This window comes from Mytilus galloprovincialis, chromosome 4 (genome assembly GCF_965363235.1).
Source record: "Mytilus galloprovincialis chromosome 4, xbMytGall1.hap1.1, whole genome shotgun sequence".
NCBI lineage: Eukaryota > Metazoa > Mollusca > Bivalvia > Mytilida > Mytilidae > Mytilus > Mytilus galloprovincialis.
In genome coordinates this window covers 26,540,275-26,564,981 of record NC_134841.1, presented here as the reverse complement: position 1 = coordinate 26,564,981, position 24,707 = coordinate 26,540,275, and the positions used below count along the sequence as shown (strand labels likewise).

The 24,707-nt window shown below is 31.3% G+C and overlaps 1 protein-coding gene across 1 annotated transcript; it reads left to right on the top strand.

The window, feature by feature from the left end:
* The first annotated feature begins 8,747 nt into the window (after positions 1 to 8,747).
* On the top strand, positions 8,748 to 24,693 carry LOC143071721 (small ribosomal subunit protein mS27-like). The gene is made up of 10 exons (XM_076246224.1): positions 8,748 to 8,882; positions 12,796 to 12,888; positions 13,198 to 13,265; positions 18,087 to 18,151; positions 18,848 to 18,962; positions 19,399 to 19,477; positions 20,311 to 20,462; positions 20,750 to 20,992; positions 21,836 to 21,985; positions 24,235 to 24,693. Exons 1-10 carry the CDS (start codon positions 8,816 to 8,818, stop codon positions 24,640 to 24,642), a joined length of 1,440 nt encoding a protein of 479 aa, XP_076102339.1. The 5' UTR covers positions 8,748 to 8,815; the 3' UTR covers positions 24,643 to 24,693.
* Positions 24,694 to 24,707: the final 14 nt, after the last annotated feature.

Below are 24,707 nucleotides of genomic sequence, written 5' to 3'. Positions count from 1 at the left end.
ATACTCTTTCTAATCCTTTCTGTTTATCCTTTCCAAATAACAACATTTATACCTGTGTACGCTTGAACTCACACCTGCGGCTAAATAGCTACAAGGTAAACGAATTGACCTCAAGCCGAGAAATATACAGTGACCTTTACAAAATAATATACACACTCTGCTCACACATTAGTTGCATTGAAATGATTATCAAAACAATAACGGTAAATAGAACTGAAATATTTTCAGTTCAATATCAGTAAAAATGTTCAATAAATATTTTATGAAAAAAATCTCAACAATAATTAATTAAATTTATTCAAAAACATTTACTAGAGATAATTTTATAGGAGTTTAATTCAATCAATACAAAACGGTATATGCATATTCATTTTCGTTCATTCTTATATTGTGGTTAATAACTTCGACCATTCGTCAGCTGTGCGCTTTTAATTACGTATATTGTCGATAAGCTATAAGAGTTAAACAGATTTTATTTTTTCCCAGAATTCAATAAATCGGGCTAATACGTCACGACCCACTCGAGAATTCAACCAAAAAAGTTACAAATACTTGATTTTCTCCGTTATTAGAAGGAATATAAATTTAAAACTTTGCAAATGTGTTTTTTATGTTAAGAGGAACATAATTAGATGATAAGTAAAAAATCGCGGAATTTCCCTTTAAAGGGAAACTTCGCAAAAAAATCAAAAATTGATATTATGTTCATTCTGTATAAAAATGCTCAAATTCATAGATATTAAAGTTTTATTCCGCTAGATAAGCGATCACCATCGATTTTAAATTTAGAGTATCAATTCTCTGCGATCCGCCATTTTGTCTTCTTTCCCGATTAATAAAAACGATATGTCTATAAACCACAAAGAAACAAAACTACAGTAACCGATGTAGTCGTAATTGCGTGTCGATATCTTGTCAATCGTACGGTTGTTTTATCCGACTAACTAACTTGATACGAAAAATATTCTTACTTTTTTTAAATTACCATGGTCTGTTGTTTTTAAACTGTTGATATTGGAATTAGGTGAAAAGTCAAAGTTGAAATCATAAATAAGTGTTCCGTGAAAATTGTTTTCGAAAATCTAATTTGTTCATAATTCTTTAAAGTAATAAACAAATATATTTTGATCTTCCCTCATCTGATCACCAGCATGGCTAAAGGTATTACTTCCAAAGGTATTGTGAGGGGTGTGAGGTGACACGTCCAAGTATTCAAGCGATTTCCTGTCGGGCTTGCAAGTTCATGCATCGTTTCACTTCTGCAGGTATTGATCAGTGTACACGGCTGATCACTTATAACTTATAACTTTCCATTTTGAACTATCAGATGAATAATATACAACTCTGTCTTACTTGTCATTACTAAACTCATACGCTTGTTTATAAATAACATTTCTGGTGTAAAGAATATAATTCATAAACATATAAATAATACCCAAAAAATAAGATTTGATGAAATTAAAATCTATTTAAATATTTTTTCCAAGGGTGAATTTGGGAAAATGTAATATATAGTCATTGTCAATAGTGAAGGACAGATTGGAACAGACCAGAAATATTGATTTAAAAAAATGTACGCACTTGCCGACGATTCGTTTATACGACTGGATAGAAAGTTACGGAACTATAGCGCAATTTAAAATATATACATGTATACATTGAACATAAGAAAAAAACATATATTTTGAATAAATAGGGGTAAAAGTGTTGTAAATAGACTAGTCCACGTATGCCAACAGTATGTAATCATCGAATGTCGATAGACTATTGTATACCAGAAGAAGAAGAGAACCAATTTGATTTAAATACAGGTCGATGTATAACTTTTGCTTTGGTTCATTGAAGCTGTGGACCTAGTAAAATCACAGATTTATATTTCAATAAGATTGTTCTCGAACAAAGGAAGTAATTCGTCATCACAATTGTTATATATGCCACTGGACGAACACTAATTATCCCCAGGGAATGTGAATATTTTGCTGGGAAACTTTTGAGTATCAAAGTTTCAAATTAATTTCGGGATTTATTTTCTTTCTTGGTATTCAATAACAGAAAAAAGAATAAATTACTTGTTCGCTAAATAGGGGTATTCTTGTCAGATAAAAGACTTTTAGTTATATTTAAAAAATAGGGAAATATGACATTAAATTGGTTCTGTCTTTTTTTTAAACATCGTTAAAAAGATGTGTAGGTGAACGCCACAAGAACCCTGTAATACTAGTACGAGAGTATAGCATGTAAACATTCCTTCTCAATAATATGGTTGTATTGGAAATCTTTTCATACAGATTGACAACTCATTGTCCGATATGCATGTAATATTTGCCACATGACGCCCATAGTTCTTTCTACCATCATCATCTTATTCTGTGATATTGCTGTAAACATCGATGGTTCACACCCAAACAAAATGGGAGTAATGGACCTTCAGAGCTTCTCCGTGTTATACACTTGTGAAATATATAGACGAAATTTCTGTATTGAAATGAATCTACATCTCACAAACAGGATTTTCAAATAACGATTGTGAGTAATCACCTTACAAACCAATATAAACGTATGGCAAGATATAACCATGAAGGAAATTAGTTTTTGTCAGACGCAAGAACTCATCACTATATATATCATAAACGTATACGTATATATATGCATACAGTTTCAAATATTAAGAACAAGCGGTCGATGTCGATAGTCTGTTTTCTAACTTTCAGAGTTAGACATGTCACTTGTTCTTTCTTGGAAGCCTTCATATTCCCCATCTAACGATGGGAACTCTTTCTGATTGTGTTGACTATAAATGCTTGTATGGTAATTCTGTCGTTTATCTGTACAAGCGGTTGCATTTCCTCTCCTTTCCCAACAAACAAACGAACGAAACGCCACTAGTCTGATTTCTCTGGAGCTCATCCTCAATGGCTCTTATACGTCAGGAAACTTACATGTATACTAATAATGATTGTTTCAAGAACAACGATGTATTGACGAACTATTATAAATTCGTCAATATCAGTTATGCATGACTAAAATATAACTTTTATTACAACTACTGTATTACTTATTTGGATTAATGACGGCTATCATGTTCAACATTGCACAAATATTATCATAGAATTTAAAAAAAAATCCTCAAAAATCCTCAAAAGAAATAATGCCTTAGCTTAGATAATTGATATTCTTTTCACAAAAAGTTCGTGTAAATGATTGTCAAATGAATTTAATTATGTAAGAATAAAATGTTAAAAAGAAACTAAAAAAAAATCATGCATGTTGTATGTTGTATTTTTTTGTCAATTAAAAACTTTAAAATTGCAATAGTTTTATTAGCATTTAAACACAGCCAGATTTGAATACAAGTTAAGAAATTCCGGTAAAGTCAATGATATCAAACAGATGTACAATGGTATATCAAATTGGGTAATGTTGCATTTAGTTTTTATAAAAGATTAAAACTACTATTTTTTGCTTCATATTTGAATCTTTACGCCAATTGCCGCTAAGAAAGTAATCAAAAATTGTTTCCTTTTATTTTTATACACTTTCGGAATTACGAATCTGAATTTTATTTTCAATTAATTTACACAATTTAATTATTGTATCTTTATTCTCATCGTGTATTAAATCTTAGTGTATTAACATCGTGACAGCATACTCTTTCTAATCCTTTCTGTTTATCCTTTCCAAATAACAACATTTATACCTGTGTACGCTTGAACTCACACCTGCGGCTAAATAGCTACAAGGTAAACGAATTGACCTCAAGCCGAGAAATATACAGTGACCTTTACAAAATAATATACACACTCTGCTCACACATTAGTTGCATTGAAATGATTATCAAAACAATAACGGTAAATAGAACTGAAATATTTTCAGTTCAATATCAGTAAAAATGTTCAATAAATATTTTATGAAAAAAATCTCAACAATAATTAATTAAATTTATTCAAAAACATTTACTAGAGATAATTTTATAGGAGTTTAATTCAATCAATACAAAACGGTATATGCATATTCATTTTCGTTCATTCTTATATTGTGGTTAATAACTTCGACCATTCGTCAGCTGTGCGCTTTTAATTACGTATATTGTCGATAAGCTATAAGAGTTAAACAGATTTTATTTTTTCCCAGAATTCAATAAATCGGGCTAATACGTCACGACCCACTCGAGAATTCAACCAAAAAAGTTACAAATACTTGATTTTCTCCGTTATTAGAAGGAATATAAATTTAAAACTTTGCAAATGTGTTTTTTATGTTAAGAGGAACATAATTAGATGATAAGTAAAAAATCGCGGAATTTCCCTTTAATGTATTGTCTGTCCTGCCCTTCTATTTTTCAGTCTATTCGTTCCTGCCTTTTTTATTAGTTTATCCTGATTTTTTTTTACATAAATTGTCATCCATTTTGTTTTGCCATTTTTTTCTCTGCCTTTCTTGCAAACTTCTTCATAGCCCCCATCCCTTATAAAATCAAAAAGTATAGCTCCCTTATATACATATATACAGGTCATCAGTGTTAGTAAGTACACATTTAAAATTCTTTTAATCCTATCGTCCGTCATTCCTGTTCATATCTTAAAGAATTTAAATCAGTTTGTAGGAGTTATGAGTATCTGTATAATATTGGAATCTGCCGGATCTGGTTTATTACCGTAATTTAAAACCATAATATATCTTCATAGAAACATTTTCCACATTTATTGCATCGGTCCCTTAAAATCCTTAAACAAAATCTTTTATTAATGAAGCTGGAAAGATCCTGGACATGGACAAATTTTCAGTTTTATGATGTGGACAAACCCAAGTAAGAAGTTATCTTCTTAAAGGGGCATAAATGAAGCTGGAAAGATCCTGGACAAATTTTCAGTTTAATGATGTGGACAAACCCAAGTAAGAAGTTATCTTCTCAAAGGGGCATAAATAAAACAATACTATATTGAAATATTTCATGCACGCAGAAATACACCTAATATGTCCCCTTCTTATTTTGAGTTTTTGATGCTATCTAAAATCAAATTTTGGAGATTATTTTATCGAATCATTTGGCAATCCTTACAATCTTCCACCTTATTTGTGTAAATCTCTCCAGTATTGGAGCACACTCATCAAGCTGTGTTCCCTTATTGGATCAATTTTTTATGCAAATAGAAATCATAGAAGTTATGTAACGTAGTGTATCCATGACAGTCTTGATCAGTCTTGAACATTAAAACTCAATATTTAATAAAAGACACTAATATTGTCCGTGTTTGATACTTGTAGGTCACTGTGCACAACAGTTCAACATAGAACACTATGGGGGAAACAAGAGAACTTTTTTTGTCAGAAAACACTACATAAGTAGTTATCCACACTGATCTGTGTCCACACTTGTTATAATCCAAACAAACAGTCATAAACCAACATGATTAACCGTAAACAAAACCAGAGAACTTTTTTTTGTCAGAAAACACTACATACAGTACAGGTAGGGACTTATTTTTATGGATGCCTTAATCCGTCTAGATGTCAGACTGGTCGGACAGTTGTCCCAGTGTAATAAACACCTGCTGTGCAATATCCAAGTGGAAGGTCGTAAATCAATCTGTACCAACTTGATTAGAATTAAATTTTACCTGTACAGATATATTAGTATTTATGGAGGATAGATAAATGTAAAATATTGTTTTGTATTCAAAGAGAAAGAATTAAAATTAAAATTAAAAATAAGAAATAAAATTAAAATTAAATATAAGAATAAAAATTAAAATTAAATATAATTTTATTTTTTTTATAATTTGAAAATGAAATAAAGACGATTTTTAACAATATATTGTGTTGCCAATTATTTCAATAGTTTTGTGCCAATAAACTATTTTGTATTTGTATTTGTAAACCGTAAATATTTCATCTAATTCAAAATAATAAGCCTAATAACAACCAAGACTGTTTTCAATAGAAGTTAAATCAAATTGTTGAGACTTCAATCCCGTAAATTATACGAGTTTTCGTTGATGGTTATATTATTTCCCGCTTTTAACGTCCTTTATTATAAGAAACTCAATTTTAAGTATAAGGCCAACATATCGTATTTATGAAATATATATAGGCATTGTGAATTAAGTTATTTTCCTTTTGATACAACTTTCCCCATCGGAGCATCTACATCTATTCACACCTGTCAATCATTTCTCGCAAGTGAAACATTTTGGTCAGACAGATCACTCGTGCTTTCTATTTTGACATATTTCCCGTTAATCTCTTTGAAAGTCAAACAATTGGTTTCCTTTAATACAATATTTATAACGCCGAGATCATATTTCGATTCCTATTTTTTTTTATTTTATTTAAAATTGTTGACACTCGAGATAATATGCCTTTCTATTTTCATGTCTAAAATATTTTATGAAAATCGCCGGTGTTATAAATATATTTTACAAATTGTATCAAATCGATACACGAAAATCAAAGTTTAACCTTATATAGTTTATTGACTAAATGCACATTTATACCCCAATGGGGTTGAAGGCTAGTCGTACTAGTCATGATCAGCTGTCTTTACTTTTTCGTCGTACTTCTAGTCATTCTAAAGCTCGCGCAGTCAGTTTGATTTTTTAAATCGATGTTCTTTTATTTCCGAAGTTTAAAGGAGGTCTCCAAATAGATTATTTAAATGGGAATCCGGGAAATGACTGATAAAAATAAAACAAAAAATAGATAAAGAAGACTAAATCGTGTTTTTATTATACATGTATGTAAATCGATTAAATTTCTATTCTGGTAAATCGATCAAGAGCCTCAAAACTAAAACACAATACTGTCAATCATTCCACATCAAATTTAATCATGAATGAATTTTCCCACGGTCGGTCAGTAAGGTCACCTGTGTTTACTGTTACGACATTTCCCGCCATATAAAAATCTCGTGCAGTGGACAAAATCGATCTTTAATATCTTTTATTAGCATTAAATATTATTGTGAGTGGAGTCAAGTTAAAGTTCAACCACGTGCACACGCTGTTGATCACTGATATGTGCATCATGGAATTGTCTTTTCACGGCAATTTTTGCTTTTAGATTGCTATAAAAAATATAACATACAAGTTTCCTTTGTTACATGGATTGTGCGTAAATTAATATTATGCAAATAAGTTCGGGATTTCGGGATTAACCCTTTCGGGATCTGGGAAATCTTTTTTCGCGATGTTGGGATTTAAATTTATTTAAATTCGGGACCTTGTGACTTCGTGTTTTTAAGCCCTGGATTTCGAGATCCGGACCCCTTTTACCCCCTACCCCCAAATGCAGATCAATTATATTAATTTAGCATAATGAACAAACACGGAAATCTTAAAATAAACTTATGCCCGGGAAGAATCAATATTTTCTTCTAGTGTTATTATTTGCGTTCTATTTTAGTCATACATCTCCAACTTTCGGACAATATTTGTTTACAGTAAAAAGTATAAAGAATCATCAAGCTACTAATAATATACAAGTGTTGCTCACTGTAATTATTTTTATCTCGGAACTGACACAACAGACAGAATATTAAATACAAATTTTAGAAATATTTTGCATGTGACCGCGTCAAACTAAAATGTATGCAGCAGCACTTGAGATAGCATTCTGCTAATCAATAGATTTACGTGGAAAATAAATCAGTAAAATAAAAATAACCGTAAGCTTCAAGAAATAGAATACATGTAAAAATATATATGTTTAAACAATTTATGCAAACAAATAACAAAAAGATACAAAAAAAAAAACAAACGAAAAGGAACATAAAATAAAAATAATTTTTAGGAACAAAGAAAATAAATATTAACAGTTGAAATATCAAAACCATAATTAACAAAAATAGGCTATTTTTATTAAACAATGTTTTCTCCAGTACTTCACCTGTAAAAATATTTTATGACAAATACGATGTAGAACTAATATAATCAATAAAGTGACTGAGAGGTTAAAATTACAGGTAATCTGATTTTGAAATCAGTGAACCGTAATTTTAGCAACACGGATTAAGATGAAAGGACCATTCACACCTGGATCTGTTGTTTAATGAACATACTACCTACCATAAAAATGTCCGATTATTCATATCCGACTAGACGGATTAAGACATCCATAAAAATAAGTCCCTACCCGTACTGTAAGTAGTTATCCACACTGATCTGTGTCCACAATTGTTATAATCCAAACAAACAGTCATAAACCAACATTTTTTAACCGTAAACAAAATTATCATGTTGAATTTATCAATTAACTAGGATTTAAACGGGTCTGTACTGATTTTGGCCAAAAACAGTGATGCATAATGCATTCACGGTCACGGAATAGAAGTTCCTTCATAATATAAGTTCCAAAAGGGAAATATATTCTAGAATATTATTTCCACAGGAATAACTATTACAGTATATGTTTCTAACGGAATAAATGGTATAGAATATTTGTTCAGGCCACAGGCACTTGTCTCAGAAAAAAAATCCTATGATACGTCTGAGACTACTATAACACATATGTGTTATAGTAGTCTCAGGATACATATTTATAAAGGAATATAAGAATATGTGAGCATTCTACCAAGTCTTCCGCGAAATTAGTCTCGATTATCCAGACGCTCCATATGCAGATGTAGATTCGTAGATTGTTGACTGGAAGAACGATAACTTTGGTGGACTTTGGTGCATCGAGACTACCGCGAAATATATATTTGCGGAATATTATCGTAGCATAACCGTTTCATATCAAATTTTAGAATTTTTTTTTCAAGGGCACATAAATGTTTGTATCAATGGAAATTACTAACAATAGAGCGTTTAGCTGAAAAATGTCAACCCTGTGCCGTCTTTGCGCACATGTAAAACAGTTTTCTAGGCCTATATGTGCCTCTAAAGGTTAATATTTACAATGTAAAACTACAAAAGACTTTCCAATGGCCAGAAAATTTTACGCATTTTACTTTTGTTTGCATCCCCCTTTTTACAGGTTTGACCTCTGAATCTTTAAATATCATGCATACAACTCTTGCATACAAGTATTACAAAGTTTTAATTATAGTTTGTGCATCCAGTAGGGTATCATTCATTAAGGTTAAATAGTCGATCCATAGCTCCTGCAATTATAAGTCATCTGTTCCCGATAGTAATCAGTTCTCAATAGCAATGCGCGTGGTTAAAATAAAAGTAGTTCATGAAATCGCACATGTTTTCTATTTGTCGGTATTTCAAAGAGAGAATAAAAACTCACTTCAAGCATTAATTTCAACATTTCAAGTTTTCTGACATTTTACAACAGTAAAAATAGTATTTCCCATTTTAGCATACTTTTCCTTATTCCCAAAACAATCCCAACTTCATCCCCTCGGTTCATAAATAAAATAGCACGTTTACAAATGTAATAAAACTTATCTGGAAAAGAAGGTCAAGTCCACATACTTCGCTATGGAAAAAAAACTATGGAACACAGTTTGGGCCATATATTATCAACTATAACATTTAATTCCATTCAATTACCGGAAAAGTAAGGCACTGAAATATTGTTACTGTTACAGAAAAATATTAATAACAGCTGTGACAACATCTTATAACATATACATGATATAAGAATTCGTTCAATAATTTAAAATCATCTAAAATTAATATACAATGCATATTTCAGTCCTTGAGTGATAATTCCTAGGATATCAGTTAAAGATTCCTAAATTGATTCAAAAGGCTAAAGTTCATAAAAAAAATATGTTTTCTAGAGACAAATTATAGTAATTGATACTTTTCTTCAATTTGCCTAATTTTAAATCTTATATTAATATCAAACATGCTTACCATACTATACTTTTCACAACTATCAAGATCTGATGACGTAATGCACATAATGTCAAAATTGAGCACAGCAACAAATGTTTTGATTTTTCTTGAATTACGCAAGAGAAAATCGTGAGGATAATAGGAAATGAATAAAAGTATCTACGAAATTAACACAATCAGCTTTGACAAGATTTATTTGAAGAACTGGCCCTACGAAGCAAAAGTTTGTTACACTATCGAGAACCGATAACATCAGGGTACCTTTTTGATGGCTTATGGTAAAAAATCTTGCAAAACGATGTAACAGTAATTTTTAGTGTATGACAATAAGATAAAGATTTTCTTCAATACTATTGATATATGTACGACTTTTGAAGTATCAGGTTTATTAAAAAAAAAAAAAACGTAAACAATAACTATTTGAGATTATGGTTATCACTAAGGATTTTTGAAGACAAGTCCAGGGACTCTTCATTTTTGCCCATGGTGAGTCCAACAGTAAGAAAAAGATATTTTATTGCAATATGATTTATTATTTTAGACTCCATTGCCTAATAGAGCAATGAAATGAGATTAAATTCAGATTACTATTAAACTTTTGCTACAAAATGATAATGATTAGTTTATACAAAATATTCCAATCTTGATCATTGATGCATCTTTGGACTCACCAGTTTTGAAAATGGTGAGTCATGACAGATTTTCATGAGTCCAGGACTCATGGACTCGCCTTTATAGTGAGAACCCTGTTGAGACCTCTTTCAAATCATCATCTGGATATTCTAGCAAATCACAGTAAAATTTAACCAAGTAGTATCACCTTTACCAGTATTGAGTTGTGTCCCTATAAAAAGCTTTATGCAAGTGTGTCCCATAGGAGAATTTCCAATTTATTGTTATTTTTCTCCTTTCAATTTGTATCAATCTGGTGCATTATTTAGCCCTATTCAACTGATTTATATAGTTTGTTCTTATGTTGTATGATACACCACTGCCGTTTGAACTCTGGTTGATAGTTTTCTTATTGGCAATCATATCAAATCTTATAAAAAGAATGTTCCTATGATGAAATATAAAAGCCAGACATAGGTATGATGTTTCTGTTGTTGACAATGGTGGTGGCTTCATCAAGAATGTACATTTTTATGCCTCACCTACGATAGTAGAGGGGCATTATGTTTTCTGGTCTGTCCGTCCGCCCGTCTGTCCATTCGTTCATTCGTCTGTCCCGCTTCCAGTTAAATTTTTTTGGTCAAGTTAGTTTTTGATGAAGTTGAAGTCCAATCAACTTGAAACTTAGTATACATGTTCCCTTTGATAAGATGATTCTAATCTTAATGCCAAATTAGAGAATTTATTCCAATTTTACGGTCCACTAAACATAGAAAATGATAGTGCGAGTGGGGCATCCGTGTACTGTGGACACATTCTTGTTGTACATGTGTTAGTTTGTGATTTAGTCAATTTATGGGGAATCACTGTATTAGCATTGGCACATTGCATTTCTATCGAGTTTGATTGGCCATTCCTCCTCAGTCATGGTCTATTGACTTTGAAACTTGTGCTTACATGTAGTTTACATGTATTAGTTTATGATTAGGTTACATGTAGTTTATGGAACTTGTAAACTTGTCCACCATTCCAACTAAATCTCTGCACCAAAGGAATGGGGTGAAGTTATGGTCACATTGTCATTAATTGACGGGTCTTACATGTTCTATAATTTGTTCGGAAATTGACCAATTATATAAACAGGAACTTGACCTCAAATGTTAATACTGTGAAAAGCAAAAAAATAAGTATCTGTTAATAAACCCCATGGTGGCAGGGCATGTAAATGGCCCACAAGCTTGTTATTATATTCCTCACAAACTGAGCCAGTATCTTTCATTCCTTAAGAACTCAGTTGGGACATTATAAATGTGCTAGTTTCTCATTTGATTTCCTTTCCATGTAATACATAATAAACACATGACATGCATGATGCACAAGTCTCGTCTAAATTGTTAAATCTAGTCAACCAAAAGCTGAACCCAGGATTTTGGCTGTACCTGTTGTTAGTGTAGCAATAAGTGAACACAAAAGGGGTCCAGTTTAGGGGAACTTCAAGTGTTAGGTCAATATAATTTGGTATGCATTTGTATTAGTATTGGCACATCTAATTTCCATGGAGTGTTTTTGGCCCTTTACATTTAAACATTTGCATTATTGCGAACCAAATGATACTTTTCCACAGATTCACCAGCAAGTTACCTGTTGATTTAAACTTTTGTAAGTTCTATTGTGCCTTCTTAAAAATACAACAGCTATTGTTCTCTGTGTAGTTTATACAATGGGACCTTTAAATTTCTTCCAAGAGAAATCTGTCACTCACTGATTAATTTACCTGAACAAAAAATTGAACTTTCAATGATGAAAATACTTATACCAATACCAAATATGGACTCTCAAAATTGCATGTGGTGTTGTATTTATTCAATATCAATAATACGTTTGTAATGTGTTTAATATAAACACTGATTTAAAAATTAAAAGTTGATTTCTGATCAAATAATCAATATTTTACCTATTAGAATTTGGTTTTTTGTCTGTTTGACAAATAAAAACTTCATAAGTTTATTCTATAATTGAACATCAACAAAAACATGCAATTTCATTAGAAAAATACTAAACAACGCATTCAGTTTATGAAGGTTTATAGAAGTATTTCAATCCAAAAAGAAGATAATTTTGGTCAGGTAAATTAATCAGTGAGAGAGGTTTCTCCTAGAAGAAATTTAAAGGTCCCAGTGAATAAACTACACACAAAACAATAGCTATTGTATTTATTCAGTGGGACAATAGAACAGACAAAAGTTTAAATTGACAGGTATCTTTCAGGCGAATCTATGGAAAAGTATCATTGGGTTCGCAATAAAGTTTACTATCAAACTAACAGAAAAGCAAGAAATATCTCTGTGTTAACAGTTTATATTACATACTATTGGTATTTGATATATTGTAGATGTATGCAGAACATTATTATCTGATGCATACAGATGCCATGATGCCTGGATGAACAGACTACAGTCGCCTATATTGTCTAAAGTAGCATTCAGTAAGTACATGAAAATACTGTTGGGTTTCTTGTTTAAAAAAATTTAGAATCTTTGTTAAAAATATATCTTTTTTTTACTTCTTTTTTTTGTAATGCATCTTGTAGATTGCCATGTCTGGCTCAGGAATTAAGCATGCTTTGCTATATATAACAATATTTTGATGACCATGATCTGGACCTCAATGTTTTGTTTGATCTAATATATGAGATATCACCTATTTATTCCACCATAACTTATTACATTAATATTTTCATTTATTTTATACAAGGAGAATATGTACTTCTATCATAATTACCTTTTTATTTCAGATGAGTTTATATTAGATGTATATAATAAGTTTGAAAAAGGAAAAGGAAATATACTTGATCTTGATATAGTAAGTACAAGAGAATCATAAACCATTATTGATATCTATTGATCTTGATATAGTAAGTACAAGAGAATCATAAACCATTATTGATATCTATTGATCTTGATATAGTAAGTACAAGAGAATCATAAACCATTATTGATATCTATTGATCTTGATATAGTAAGTACAAGAGAATCATAAACCATTATTGATATCTATTATTATTGTATAGCAATATAGTATTCCCCACAGAGCGTAACCAAAAGTTAGCGTCCAATAAATTCTAATATTGCACTAGTGCAATAAATCTTCAAAATTCATGACATCATCAACGTTTAAATCTTAGTTTAAACCAATTTTTACTTTCAAATATTATATTGCTACAAATGTATACAATAAAAGGGTTATTGCTTGAATATTGGGGAATATTGTTCCGCATAAAACATATTGTTCCTCGTAAAACATATATTGCACTCGCAAGCTCGTGCAATATAAAATTCTATTCGGGACAATATTCCCCAATATTCGTGCAATAACCCTATAATATCTAGTAAATACATTGGTAATAAGTTCTTAATTTGCTAGTGTTAAAACATGAAATTTAGAAGAAATTTTTTAGCTCACCTGGCCCGAAGGGCCAAGTGAGCTTTTCCCATCACTTGGCGTCCGTCATCCGTCGTCGTCGTCATCCGTTGTCGTTAACTTTTACAAAAATCTTCTCCTCTGAAACTACTGGGCCAAATTAAACCAAACTTGGCCACAATCATCATTGGGGTATCTAGTTTAAAAAATGTGTCCGGTGACCCGGATGGCCGCCATGGCTAAAAATAGAACGTAGGGGTAAAATGCAGTTTTTGGCTTATAACTCAAAAACCAAAGCATTTAGAGCAAATCTGACATTGGGTAAAATTGTTTATCAGGTCAAGATCTATCTGCCCTCAAATTTTCAGATGAATCCTACAACCCGTTGTTGGGTTGGTGCCCCTGAATTGGTAATTTTAGGGAATTTTTGCTGTTTTGGGTTATTATCTTGAATATTATTATAGATAGAGATAAACTGTCAACAGCAATAATGTTCAGCAAAGTAAGATTTACAAAAAATAAGTCAACATGACCGAAATGGTCAGTTGACCCCTTTAGGAGTTATTGACCTTTATAGTCAATTTTTAACCATTTTTCGTAAAGATTAGTAATCTTTTACACAAATCTTCTCCTCTGAAACTACTGGGCCAAATTAATTCAAACTTGGCCACAATCATCTTTGGGGTATTTAGTTTAAAAAAATGTGTGGCATGACCTGGCCAACCAACCAAGATGGCCGCCATGGCTAAAAATAGAACATAGGGGTAAAATGCAGTTTTTGGCTTATAACTCAAAAACCAAAGCACTTAGAGCAAATCTGACAGGGAGTAAAAGTGTTTATCAGGTCAAGATGTATCTGCCCTGAAATTTTCAGATGAATCAGACAACTTGTTGTTGGGTTGCTGCCCCTGAATTGGTAATTTTAAGGAAATTTTGCTGTTTTTAGCTCACCTGGCCGAAAGGCCAAGTGAGCTTTTCTTATCACTTGGCGTCCGTCGTCCGTCGTCGTCCGTCGTCGTCCTGCGTTAACTTTTACAAAAATCTTCTCCTCTGAAAATACTGGGCCAAATTTAACCAAACTTGGCCACAATCATCATTGGGGTATCTAGTTTAAAAAATGTGTCCGGTGACCCGGTCAACTAACCAAGATGGCCGCCATGGCTAAAAATAGAACATGGGGGTAAAATGCAGTTTTTGGATTATAACTCAAAAACCAAAGCAACTAGGGCAAATTTGACAGGGGTAAAATTGTTCATCAGGTCAAGATCTATCTGCCCTGAAATTTTCAGATGAATCGGACAACCCGTTGTTGGGTTGCTGCCCCTGAATTGGTAATTTTAAGGAAATTTTACTGTTTTTGGTTATTATTGGTTATTATCTTGAATATTATTATAGATAGAGATAAACTGTAAACAGCAATAATGTTCAGCAAAGTAAGATTTACAAATAAGTCAACATGACCGAAATGGTCAATTGTCCCCTTTAGGAGTTATTGCACTTTATTGTCAATTTTTAACCATTTTTCGTAAATCTTAGTCATCTTTTACAAAAATCTTCTCCTCTGAAACTACTGGGCCAAATTAATCCAGACTTGGCCACAATCATCATTGGGGTATTTAGTTTAAAAAATGTGTCCGGTGACCCGGTCAACCAACCAAGATGGCCACCATGGCTAAAAATAGAACATGGGGGTAAAATGCAGTTTTTGGCTTATAACTCAAAAACCAAAGCATTTAGAGCAAATCTGACAGGTTAAAATTGTTCATCAGGTCAAAATGTATCTGCCCTCAAATTTTCAGATGAATCGGACAACCTGTTGTTGGGTTGCTGCCCCTGAATTGGTAATTTTAAGGAAATTTTCCGGTTTTGGTTATTATCTTGAATATTATTATAGATAGAGATAAACTGTAAACAGCAATAATATTCAGCAAAGTAAGATTTACAAATAAGTCAACATGACCGAAATGGTCAGTTGACCCCTTTAGGAGTTATTGCCCTTTATAGTCAATTTTTAACCATTTTTCGTAAATTTTTAGTAATCTTTTACAAAAATCTTCTCCTCTGAAACTACTGGGCCAAATTAATCCAGACTTGGCCACAATCATCATTGGGGTATCTAGTTTAAAAAAATGTGTCTGGTGACCCGGCCAACTAACTAGGATGGCCGCCATGCCTAAAAATAGAACATAGGGGTAAAATGCAGTTTTTGGCTTATAACTCAAAAACCAAAGCATTTAGAGCAAATCTGACATGGGTAAAAAAAAAAGATCTATCTGCCCTGAAATTTTCAAATGAATCAGACAACCTGTTGTTGGGTTGCTGCCCCTGAATTGGTAATTTTAAGGAAATTTTGCTGTTTTTGGTTATTATCTTGAATATTATTATAGATAGAGATAAACTGTAAACAGCAATAATGTACAGCAAAGTAAGACCTAAAAAGAAGTCAACATGACCAAAATGGTCAATTGACCCCTAAGGAGTTATTGCCCTTTATATAGTCATTTTTTTAACAATTTTCACAAAATTTGTAAAATTTTACTAACATTTTCCACTGTAACTACTGGGTCAAGTTCATTATAGATAGAGATAATTGTAAGCAGCAAGAATGTTCAGTAAAGTAAGATCTACAAACACATCACCATCACCAAACCACAATTTTGTCTTGAATCCATCTGTGTCCTTTGTTTAGTATTCACATAGACCAAGGTGAGCGACACAGGCTCTTTAGAGCCTCTAGTTGGTTATTATCTTAAATATTATTATAGATAGAGATAAACTGTTAACAGCAATAATGTTCAGCAAAGTTAGATCTACAAATAAGTCAACATGACCGAAATGGTCAGTTGACCCCTTTAGGAGTTATTGCCCTTTATATTCAATTTTTAACCATTTTTCGTAATCTTTTACAAAAATCTTCTCCTCTGAAACTACTGGGCCAAATTAATCCAAACTTGGCCACAATCATCTTTGGGGTATCTAGTTTAAAAAATGTGTCCGGTGACCCGGCCATCCAACCAAGATGGCTGCCATGGCTAAAAATAGAACATAGGGGTAAAATGCAGTTTTTGGCTTATAACTCAAAAACCAAAGCATTTAGAGCAAATCTGATATGGGTAAAATTGTTTATCAGGTCAAAATCTATCTGCCCTGAAATTTTCAGATGAATCAGACAACCCGTTGTTGGGTTGCTGCCCCTAAATTGGTAATTTTAAGGAAATTTTACTGTTTTGGGTTATTATCTTGAATATTATTATAGATAGAGATAAACTTTAAACAGCAATAATGTACAGAAAAGTAAGATTTACAAATAAGTCAACATGACTGAAATGGTCAATTGACCCCCTATGGAGTTATTGTCCTTTATAGTCAATTTTTAACAATTTTTATAAAATTTGTAAATTTTTACTAACATTTTCCACTGAAACTACTGGGCCAAGTTCATTATAGATAGAGATAACTGTAAGCAGCAAGAATGTTCAGTAAAGTAAGACGTACAAAGACATCACCATCATCAAAACACAATTTTGTCATGAATCCATATGCTTCCTTTGTTTAATGTTCACATAGACCAAGGTGAGCGACACAGGCTCTTTAGAGCCTCTAGTTAATTGAACTTTCTCTGAAATAAGCTAAAACACTGGAAGTATAGGAGAAAAAAAATAATTTTACCTTCCATGAAAACTACTGTAGATTTTGTTTTTTTCTTTTGAGTATAAATGTATAAAATCTTGTAAGGAATTAAAAAAAATCATAAGTTCAAGAAAAAACTGAAAATACCATGGCAAAATACTAAAAACAATAATAAGGCAACCAAAAGTCTATAAATAATTACATCATTTAAAAATGAGGATGTGGTAGGACGGCCTCAAGACAACTATCTTCCAGAGTTCAAATGATGAGGATATCTAGTGACAGTAGTGTGGATTCATTTGTTTTCTACAGTACCAATTTTAGTGGAATAAGAAAAATGTATATTTGATTTTGTGGTTTTGCCAAAGCCTGCACACATATCTACACAAAATGTGAATTCATTGAAGATTTGAATTCACATATATCAACAAAGCCCATAATAACTAATATCCCACGAAAAAAATAATGATAAAGAATTGTAATGATTCTATGAAAAACTCTTTTACTTTAATATTATTTTAACATCATATTTTCCTTTAATATTATTTAAACATCATATTTTCCTTTAATATTATTTAAACATCATATTTTCCTTTAATATTATTTAAACATCATATTTTCCTTTACTTTCAGCTGGCTAATAAAATTGAAAATGTGCACGACAAAGAGGTGGAATTTATGGATAGAATTTTACAACAGTATGTAATTTTAAAATATCTAAAAGTACTTTTATCTTTTATTAAGGTAATTCTCAAATGCTTAGCTGATAGGACAGACTTTTGAGGAGGGCTCCTGACTGAGGCAAAACTTTTTTGACATGCACAATTTTTTTTTCTAGGAATAAGTAAGTTTAATTGGGATTATCAAGCTAATAGAAATGCTATCACTTTATTAATAATCTTTTACCTATATTGGGCTTGAAAGTGGAGGAAAAATTTTGATTCTTTTACATTACAACCCTTATCTGTAGGTAAAAATAAACAAAACAATAAAAGTAGGTTCTTTGAAAAGAAAATTTTGTGTGAATTCTTGTAGAATATGAATAATTTTGTACAAGATGTTTCCTTGATATAAGAAAAGCTAACCATATTCAGTGTTAATTTATTGCAAAAGCTACATTTGAGAGAATATATATTGCACTTATTTGTAGAAATTAAATCTGATTGTTTTGGGAATTTAACAGAAGAATTTACCGTTACAATTGTAAATTACAGTAAGACAATAATTTGCTTCTTATATAAGATATTTGGTTTTGCCAATTCTTCAGTCTGTATAAGAAATTAATAAAATTGAAACATCCTTGTTTCTTACAATGTTTCTATTTGTAAACAGGATGATATAATAGTAAAATCTAAATTAATATTTATTTTTGTGAATATTTTGTTCTTATGTAGATTTAGAGGGACTCCAGATGGATCACAAGTTAGTCGGTCTATCATTCATGGTATTGTACGTGGATATATAGACAATAACTTAACAGACAGTTTGTTACCCATGATAAAAGACAAGGTAAAGTTACAAAGACTTAAAAAACCATATTCAAGAATACTGTATATATTTTTATGTTGATTAGGTATAGTCAAGTATTGAAAAGAGATGTTCCTAATTTGTTAAAACAAACAAAAGTTTTACGGAACAGATTAAATATAATAAACATAGTTTTGAAACCTTACACCAGGATAATCTGAAACTTTGATTTTGGAAACGACAAGTTATATATATGGTAAGGTCAAAAGTAATAAACAGGTCATTATAAACCCTGAGAAGATACCTTAATATTTCAAAAACATTTTCCAATACTTTAATATATTTTTACATATATTTATTTGATTATTTTTTTTTAAACTTTATTGATGAATTTGTCCAAGCTACATTAAAGGAGAATATGGATTTCACATGTTTGTAGAAATTTAAAACTGATTATATTTCTGTTATTTATTTTCAGATAACATATGGTTTACATTTAGATGTTTTATCAGCTAATATTTTAATGGATCACTTTATAAAGAAAGAAATGTATCATGGTGAGTTAAACAGTTAAATATAAAATACAGCAATTTTAAATTAAAATAAATGAAGAAATGCAACGTGGAATTATCATTTCCATACCATAGTAATTGAAAAATGTCTGAACATCTGATGTTGTTAGCCTTTCCTACAAAGAAATATGTTTGATTATTACCAGTCAAGGCTATAAAATCATAAATCCTTTTCAGCTCATTCATGCTTTGGTTAATACTAAGTCTTGTGCTAGTGTGTTGTTCATATACTTTTTTATAACATCATGAACATGTAATTCAATTAATAACAAACCGATTTTTCATGATCAATAAAAGATTCCTTTTAATGGCTGAACACGACTTATGGATGTGTAACCAATCTCTAGCTAATGGGTTGATTTGAAGATCACATGAATAAGGCTTTAAAGAGGTCGAAATTCACTTACAAGTGAATGATTCATCAGTGATTTTTATTTGCTTATTTTGACAAATTGAACTGAATTGGCTTGTTAAACAAATTATTATTTCACTATTTTTAATGATTGAACTGAACAAAATCATATTCTATTTTTTTTTATATCTCGTAGCTAGTATCCCTTTAAATCAAATGTGTTGTTGGTATATATACAAAATAGCAAACTGAAATGTCCAAATATCATCTCATGATGCTTAATAAGCCAATCAAATCAACACATTTTGTATCACTTTCCATTCACACTCCTAGCTGTGTGATACAAACAAATCTCTTCATGCTAGAAATCAATAACAGGTCACAACCATAAGGGAACATCTGTTATATTGAGAGTCATTTAATTAATGATCACTCTGATATAAATAAATTGGTTATATACTTTCAGAGGCATCACAAATAGCTTACGACATGATGTTACAAGAAGACTTCAGTAACCAAGTTACATACTTACTCTCCCTCTATTCTACTACAAAATTATTATATCATCCAATTGAACAAGAATCAACAAATCAAGAAGCTGAAGAGGGTGAAGAAGAGGTATGTATGATATAACCTTACAGCTACAGTACTTGTAGTAAACTCTTTTAAACTTTAATATTGTATTCCCCTTGTTTCTCCTCTGGTGGACCATTTGTCCAAAAAATATTTCATCACACATCAAAGATTTTGCAAGGCATTTATGTGCAAAGAGTGTGGTACACTTTTTAAAAGAGTCATCGGATAAATTAGAAGGAATATAAATGTACTCAAGATCTCTTAATATTTTATCTAGTAGAAATACTTTTATAGACTATAACAGACATTTTATTTTGTATTTTTACTAGGAAGAAGAATGGGAAGCAGTTGGTGTAATAGATTACCCGTTCTATGACGACCATTTCAGTATTCAGAGTGAGAGATTTCTACATGGGAAGACATTAAACATGTTAGGTAAAAAGTTAGGTGGTGTAGATGGAAGATCCTTACAGTTAGTGGGATTAGGGATGTATGATAAATTTCCACAAGCCATGAAATTGTTACATGATTGGATGTCAGATACAGATGGGGCCATTGTTGTACAGGATGTGGTAAGTTTACATGTATAAATGTATCAATTGCGCTAATTTGAAAATTAACATGAAATAATTTTACGTATAAACTACTTATATACTGTAAATTCAAAAATTATTGCGTGCATTTATTGTTGCAATTTTGTCATTTTGGGCTTAAATGCGATTTTAATTTTTGCGATATTCAGAAAAATCCTGTTTTATTCATATGAAAAATTTCAAAATGTCAGTTTAAATTATTGCGCCTATAACTGCATTTTTCGCAATAATAAAAACCTCATAATAATTTCTGAATTTACAGCATTGCTCATCTTTTTGAGGATTACCTTCATGGTCATACTGAGAATTACTTTGTGTGTTAAATTTGCAGAGCAGCTTGTTGTGAATTTTAAACAAATATAAATCTAATGTCCTATATTTTTTATTTAATTGATAATTTATTTACCACTATAGATTTTTTGTTCAATTTGATTTATCTTCTTTTCACAGTATCAAATTCAAGAATGCATTTTTATAAAGAAATCAACTATTATGCTCTGAAATGAAGGAGGAAATCAATTAATCTGACATCTAACCGCCTGTTTTTTGTTACTTGTTATGGCTGGGGGATATAAGATCAGTCATAGGAAAATATAGAAGGACAGACAAAAGCTGTATTCCTCTAAATCCTTTAGTGTCAGCTACACTCTTTCACTTTAAGTAACTGGTCACATGACTGCAGTATTATCTTTTTAGGTACTCTTAAATGTGGAAATACATTAATGGATATGATGGTGGTGACTAAATTATAATAACAAGTTTATCATCTAGTATTCTGTCAGAATCAACTGTTACATGATTCTGTCAAAATTTATGTTTAAGGTAACCAGATTTGATGACTTACTACAAAATGCCCTAACAAGGGACCCAGAGGAACCAGAAAAAGATTTTGGACTTCTTAGAATAGAGGATGAAATACATAAACTTAAGCTGACCCCATCAGAAAAAGAAGATTGTATCAAAGATTGGCAGGTATTAAATAGCGGACAAGTACTTTGATGTTTACTAGTTTTGGTTTTATATATATATATAGGTTTCTGGTTTTAATAATGGTTCAGGATTATTTTCATGCCCCATTTATGGGCACTATGTTTTCTGGTCTGTGCAGGGATCTCCATGGCCTGTTTAACGATGGCGCCCCGCCATCGTTCAAATGTCTTGCGCCATCGTCAAATGACTCGCGCCATCGTTAAATTGTCTTCCGCCATCGTTCAAAACTTCATCGTTTTTTGTAGCCTGACGCCATTTTTTTATCAATTATAATCAAATGCATGTAATTAAATAACCCTTAGGCTTTTTATGTTATAATCCAATACAGTTCTAACGCCTGAGGGATATCCGGATTAAGATCGCTAATCACTTGTACCTCGACTTGTACCTGAGCTTGTACAGGTAGATCAACAAACCAGACAGGAGAATACATCTGAGGATAGACGATCCATTTGTCGAATTAATCAACTAAGTTTTAGCAAATGATTATGATAATTTAGATTAAATAAATAAATTAATAATCCAGTTACAAAGAAAACAGTTTAACAAGTCGAACACATGCTTTATTTTGACTTACACAATCAGCATCCCCCTTTTTTAAGAAGTACAAAATAAGACGCAAAACAGTAAATATTATTTCATCGCAAATAACTCGAGTACTGCTGTAACGATAATTTAGAATTACTTTAAAAGTTTAAAAGTAAAAACTTAAATATTTCCTGTAAAGAAATATCGTATCGTAATTCCGAATTCATTTCGTATATTACAATCAAATTGATACATCCGCGTTTCTGGTTTCTATTCAGACTCGAAAGATGCATGTTGCACAGCATCAATTTGCCAGTTAAAGTCATTAAAAACCTTTTCATTTGTCAACGTTTGCTTTACAAATCTCTTTAACCTTTTACATAACCCGTACGAATCGTTTTGTTGTTGCTGTAAATCAGCCATACCGGTAATGGGTTCTGAATTTGACAGTGTCCATGAAAAATAAGCTCCACATCATATGATTTTTAACCCCCATAACAATTACCAAAAATACAAGAAATCTACATGGGGACCTTCATGACAGCTTTTGGTCATTCTCGACTAAGGGGGGGACCATGAAGACTTGGCATTTGAATGGTTAAAAACGGCAATAAATGAAAATATTGATACTTCTAATTCTATAATGAAAATTCAAATAAATATAATTTAAATAAGTAATGAATTAGCATGTTCACCATTCCTTGTATGGAGGGATAAAATACTTCCGATCGCGCTACACTGTACAGCGTAGACACGGTTTGTAATGGTGAAAGTTCCTCCATCGTTCAATTTTCATCCATGGAGATCCCTGCTGTGCGTCCGTCCATCCATTTGTCCGTCCCTTTGTCAGTCTGTCCCGCTACAGGTTAAAGTTTTTGGTCGAGGTAGTTTTTGATGAAGTTGAACTCCAATCAACTTGAAACTAAGTACACATGTTCCATATGATATGATCTTTCTAATTTTAATGTCAAAGTAAAGATTTTCTCCAATTTTCATGGTCCACTGAACATAGAATATGATAGTGTGGATGGGGACACATTCTTGTTTTTAATTATTCAGACCTATTGTTGAAATAAATGAACTGTGTAATGTTGTAAAATAATAAATGGTTCAATGGTTTTGGCAGAAATCAAGTTGAAGTAAAACAATAGAAATGGGACTGTGTATCATAGATGTGAAACATTAATATGTCAGCCTAGTTGTTTCTTTTACACCTGTTTTTTTTTTTCTCCTTAAAAAGTTTAAATCAGGTGTATGTATACCATTAGATTTCTTTGTATCTTATATACTTGTCCATACACAAATTACAGTATGGTGCTTTGATATGTCACAAGTCCTTGATTTTAAGGAGAAATAATAACAAAAGAGTCAGTTTCAGTAAGGTGCCAAAAAAAATTCTAATTCCAGTAAATGACCAAATATATAGTGTCAATTTCTTCAGGAACAACAAATCAGAATTACACACAGAAGTTTGGTAAAAAGAAAAAGAAAGCATGTTCACATCCATTGCTCTTTAACTTCCTGATTACCAATTATAAGGGGGGAGGTATCAGTTGAACTTTAACTCATATTTTAAAAGAGACATGTTTTCATCTGTTTTTCACAAACATGAAAATCATATGAAGATAAAACTAACCACTTGTTTCTAAGAAAACCACATGCATAAATTGTTATCACTATATATTTAATGTATACTTTTACAGGGAATAAAAGAAAGACTTCAAAGTGAAAATAAGATAAGTTCTGATGACCTGGAAACAAATATTTCAGACTATGTAAACAGTGAAATTTCACAGTATGAACAATCAGATATAACAGAATTAAAATCCTTAATTGAATCTTGGGAAAATAGGAGACAGAACTTGTTAGATCAACAAATGAAAGATTTTATCAAACAACAGAAAATGGATGAAATTCAAGAGAAAATAATTGAATTGGAAGAAAAAGAAGAACTATTGTCATACTATACATATGAAAATGAAATAAAACTGGCAGGATTGAGAGCTCCAATTCCTCATAAAGAACCAGTCAAAAAGAAAGTACTTGACGAAGATGAAATTGAAGAAAGAAAATTGGCAGACCAGAAGAAAAGAAAGATTAAGAAAAAATAGTTTTCAAATATGGCTTGAAAGAGTTCTAATGAAAATAAAAATAATAAATATCTTGAAGAATCTAC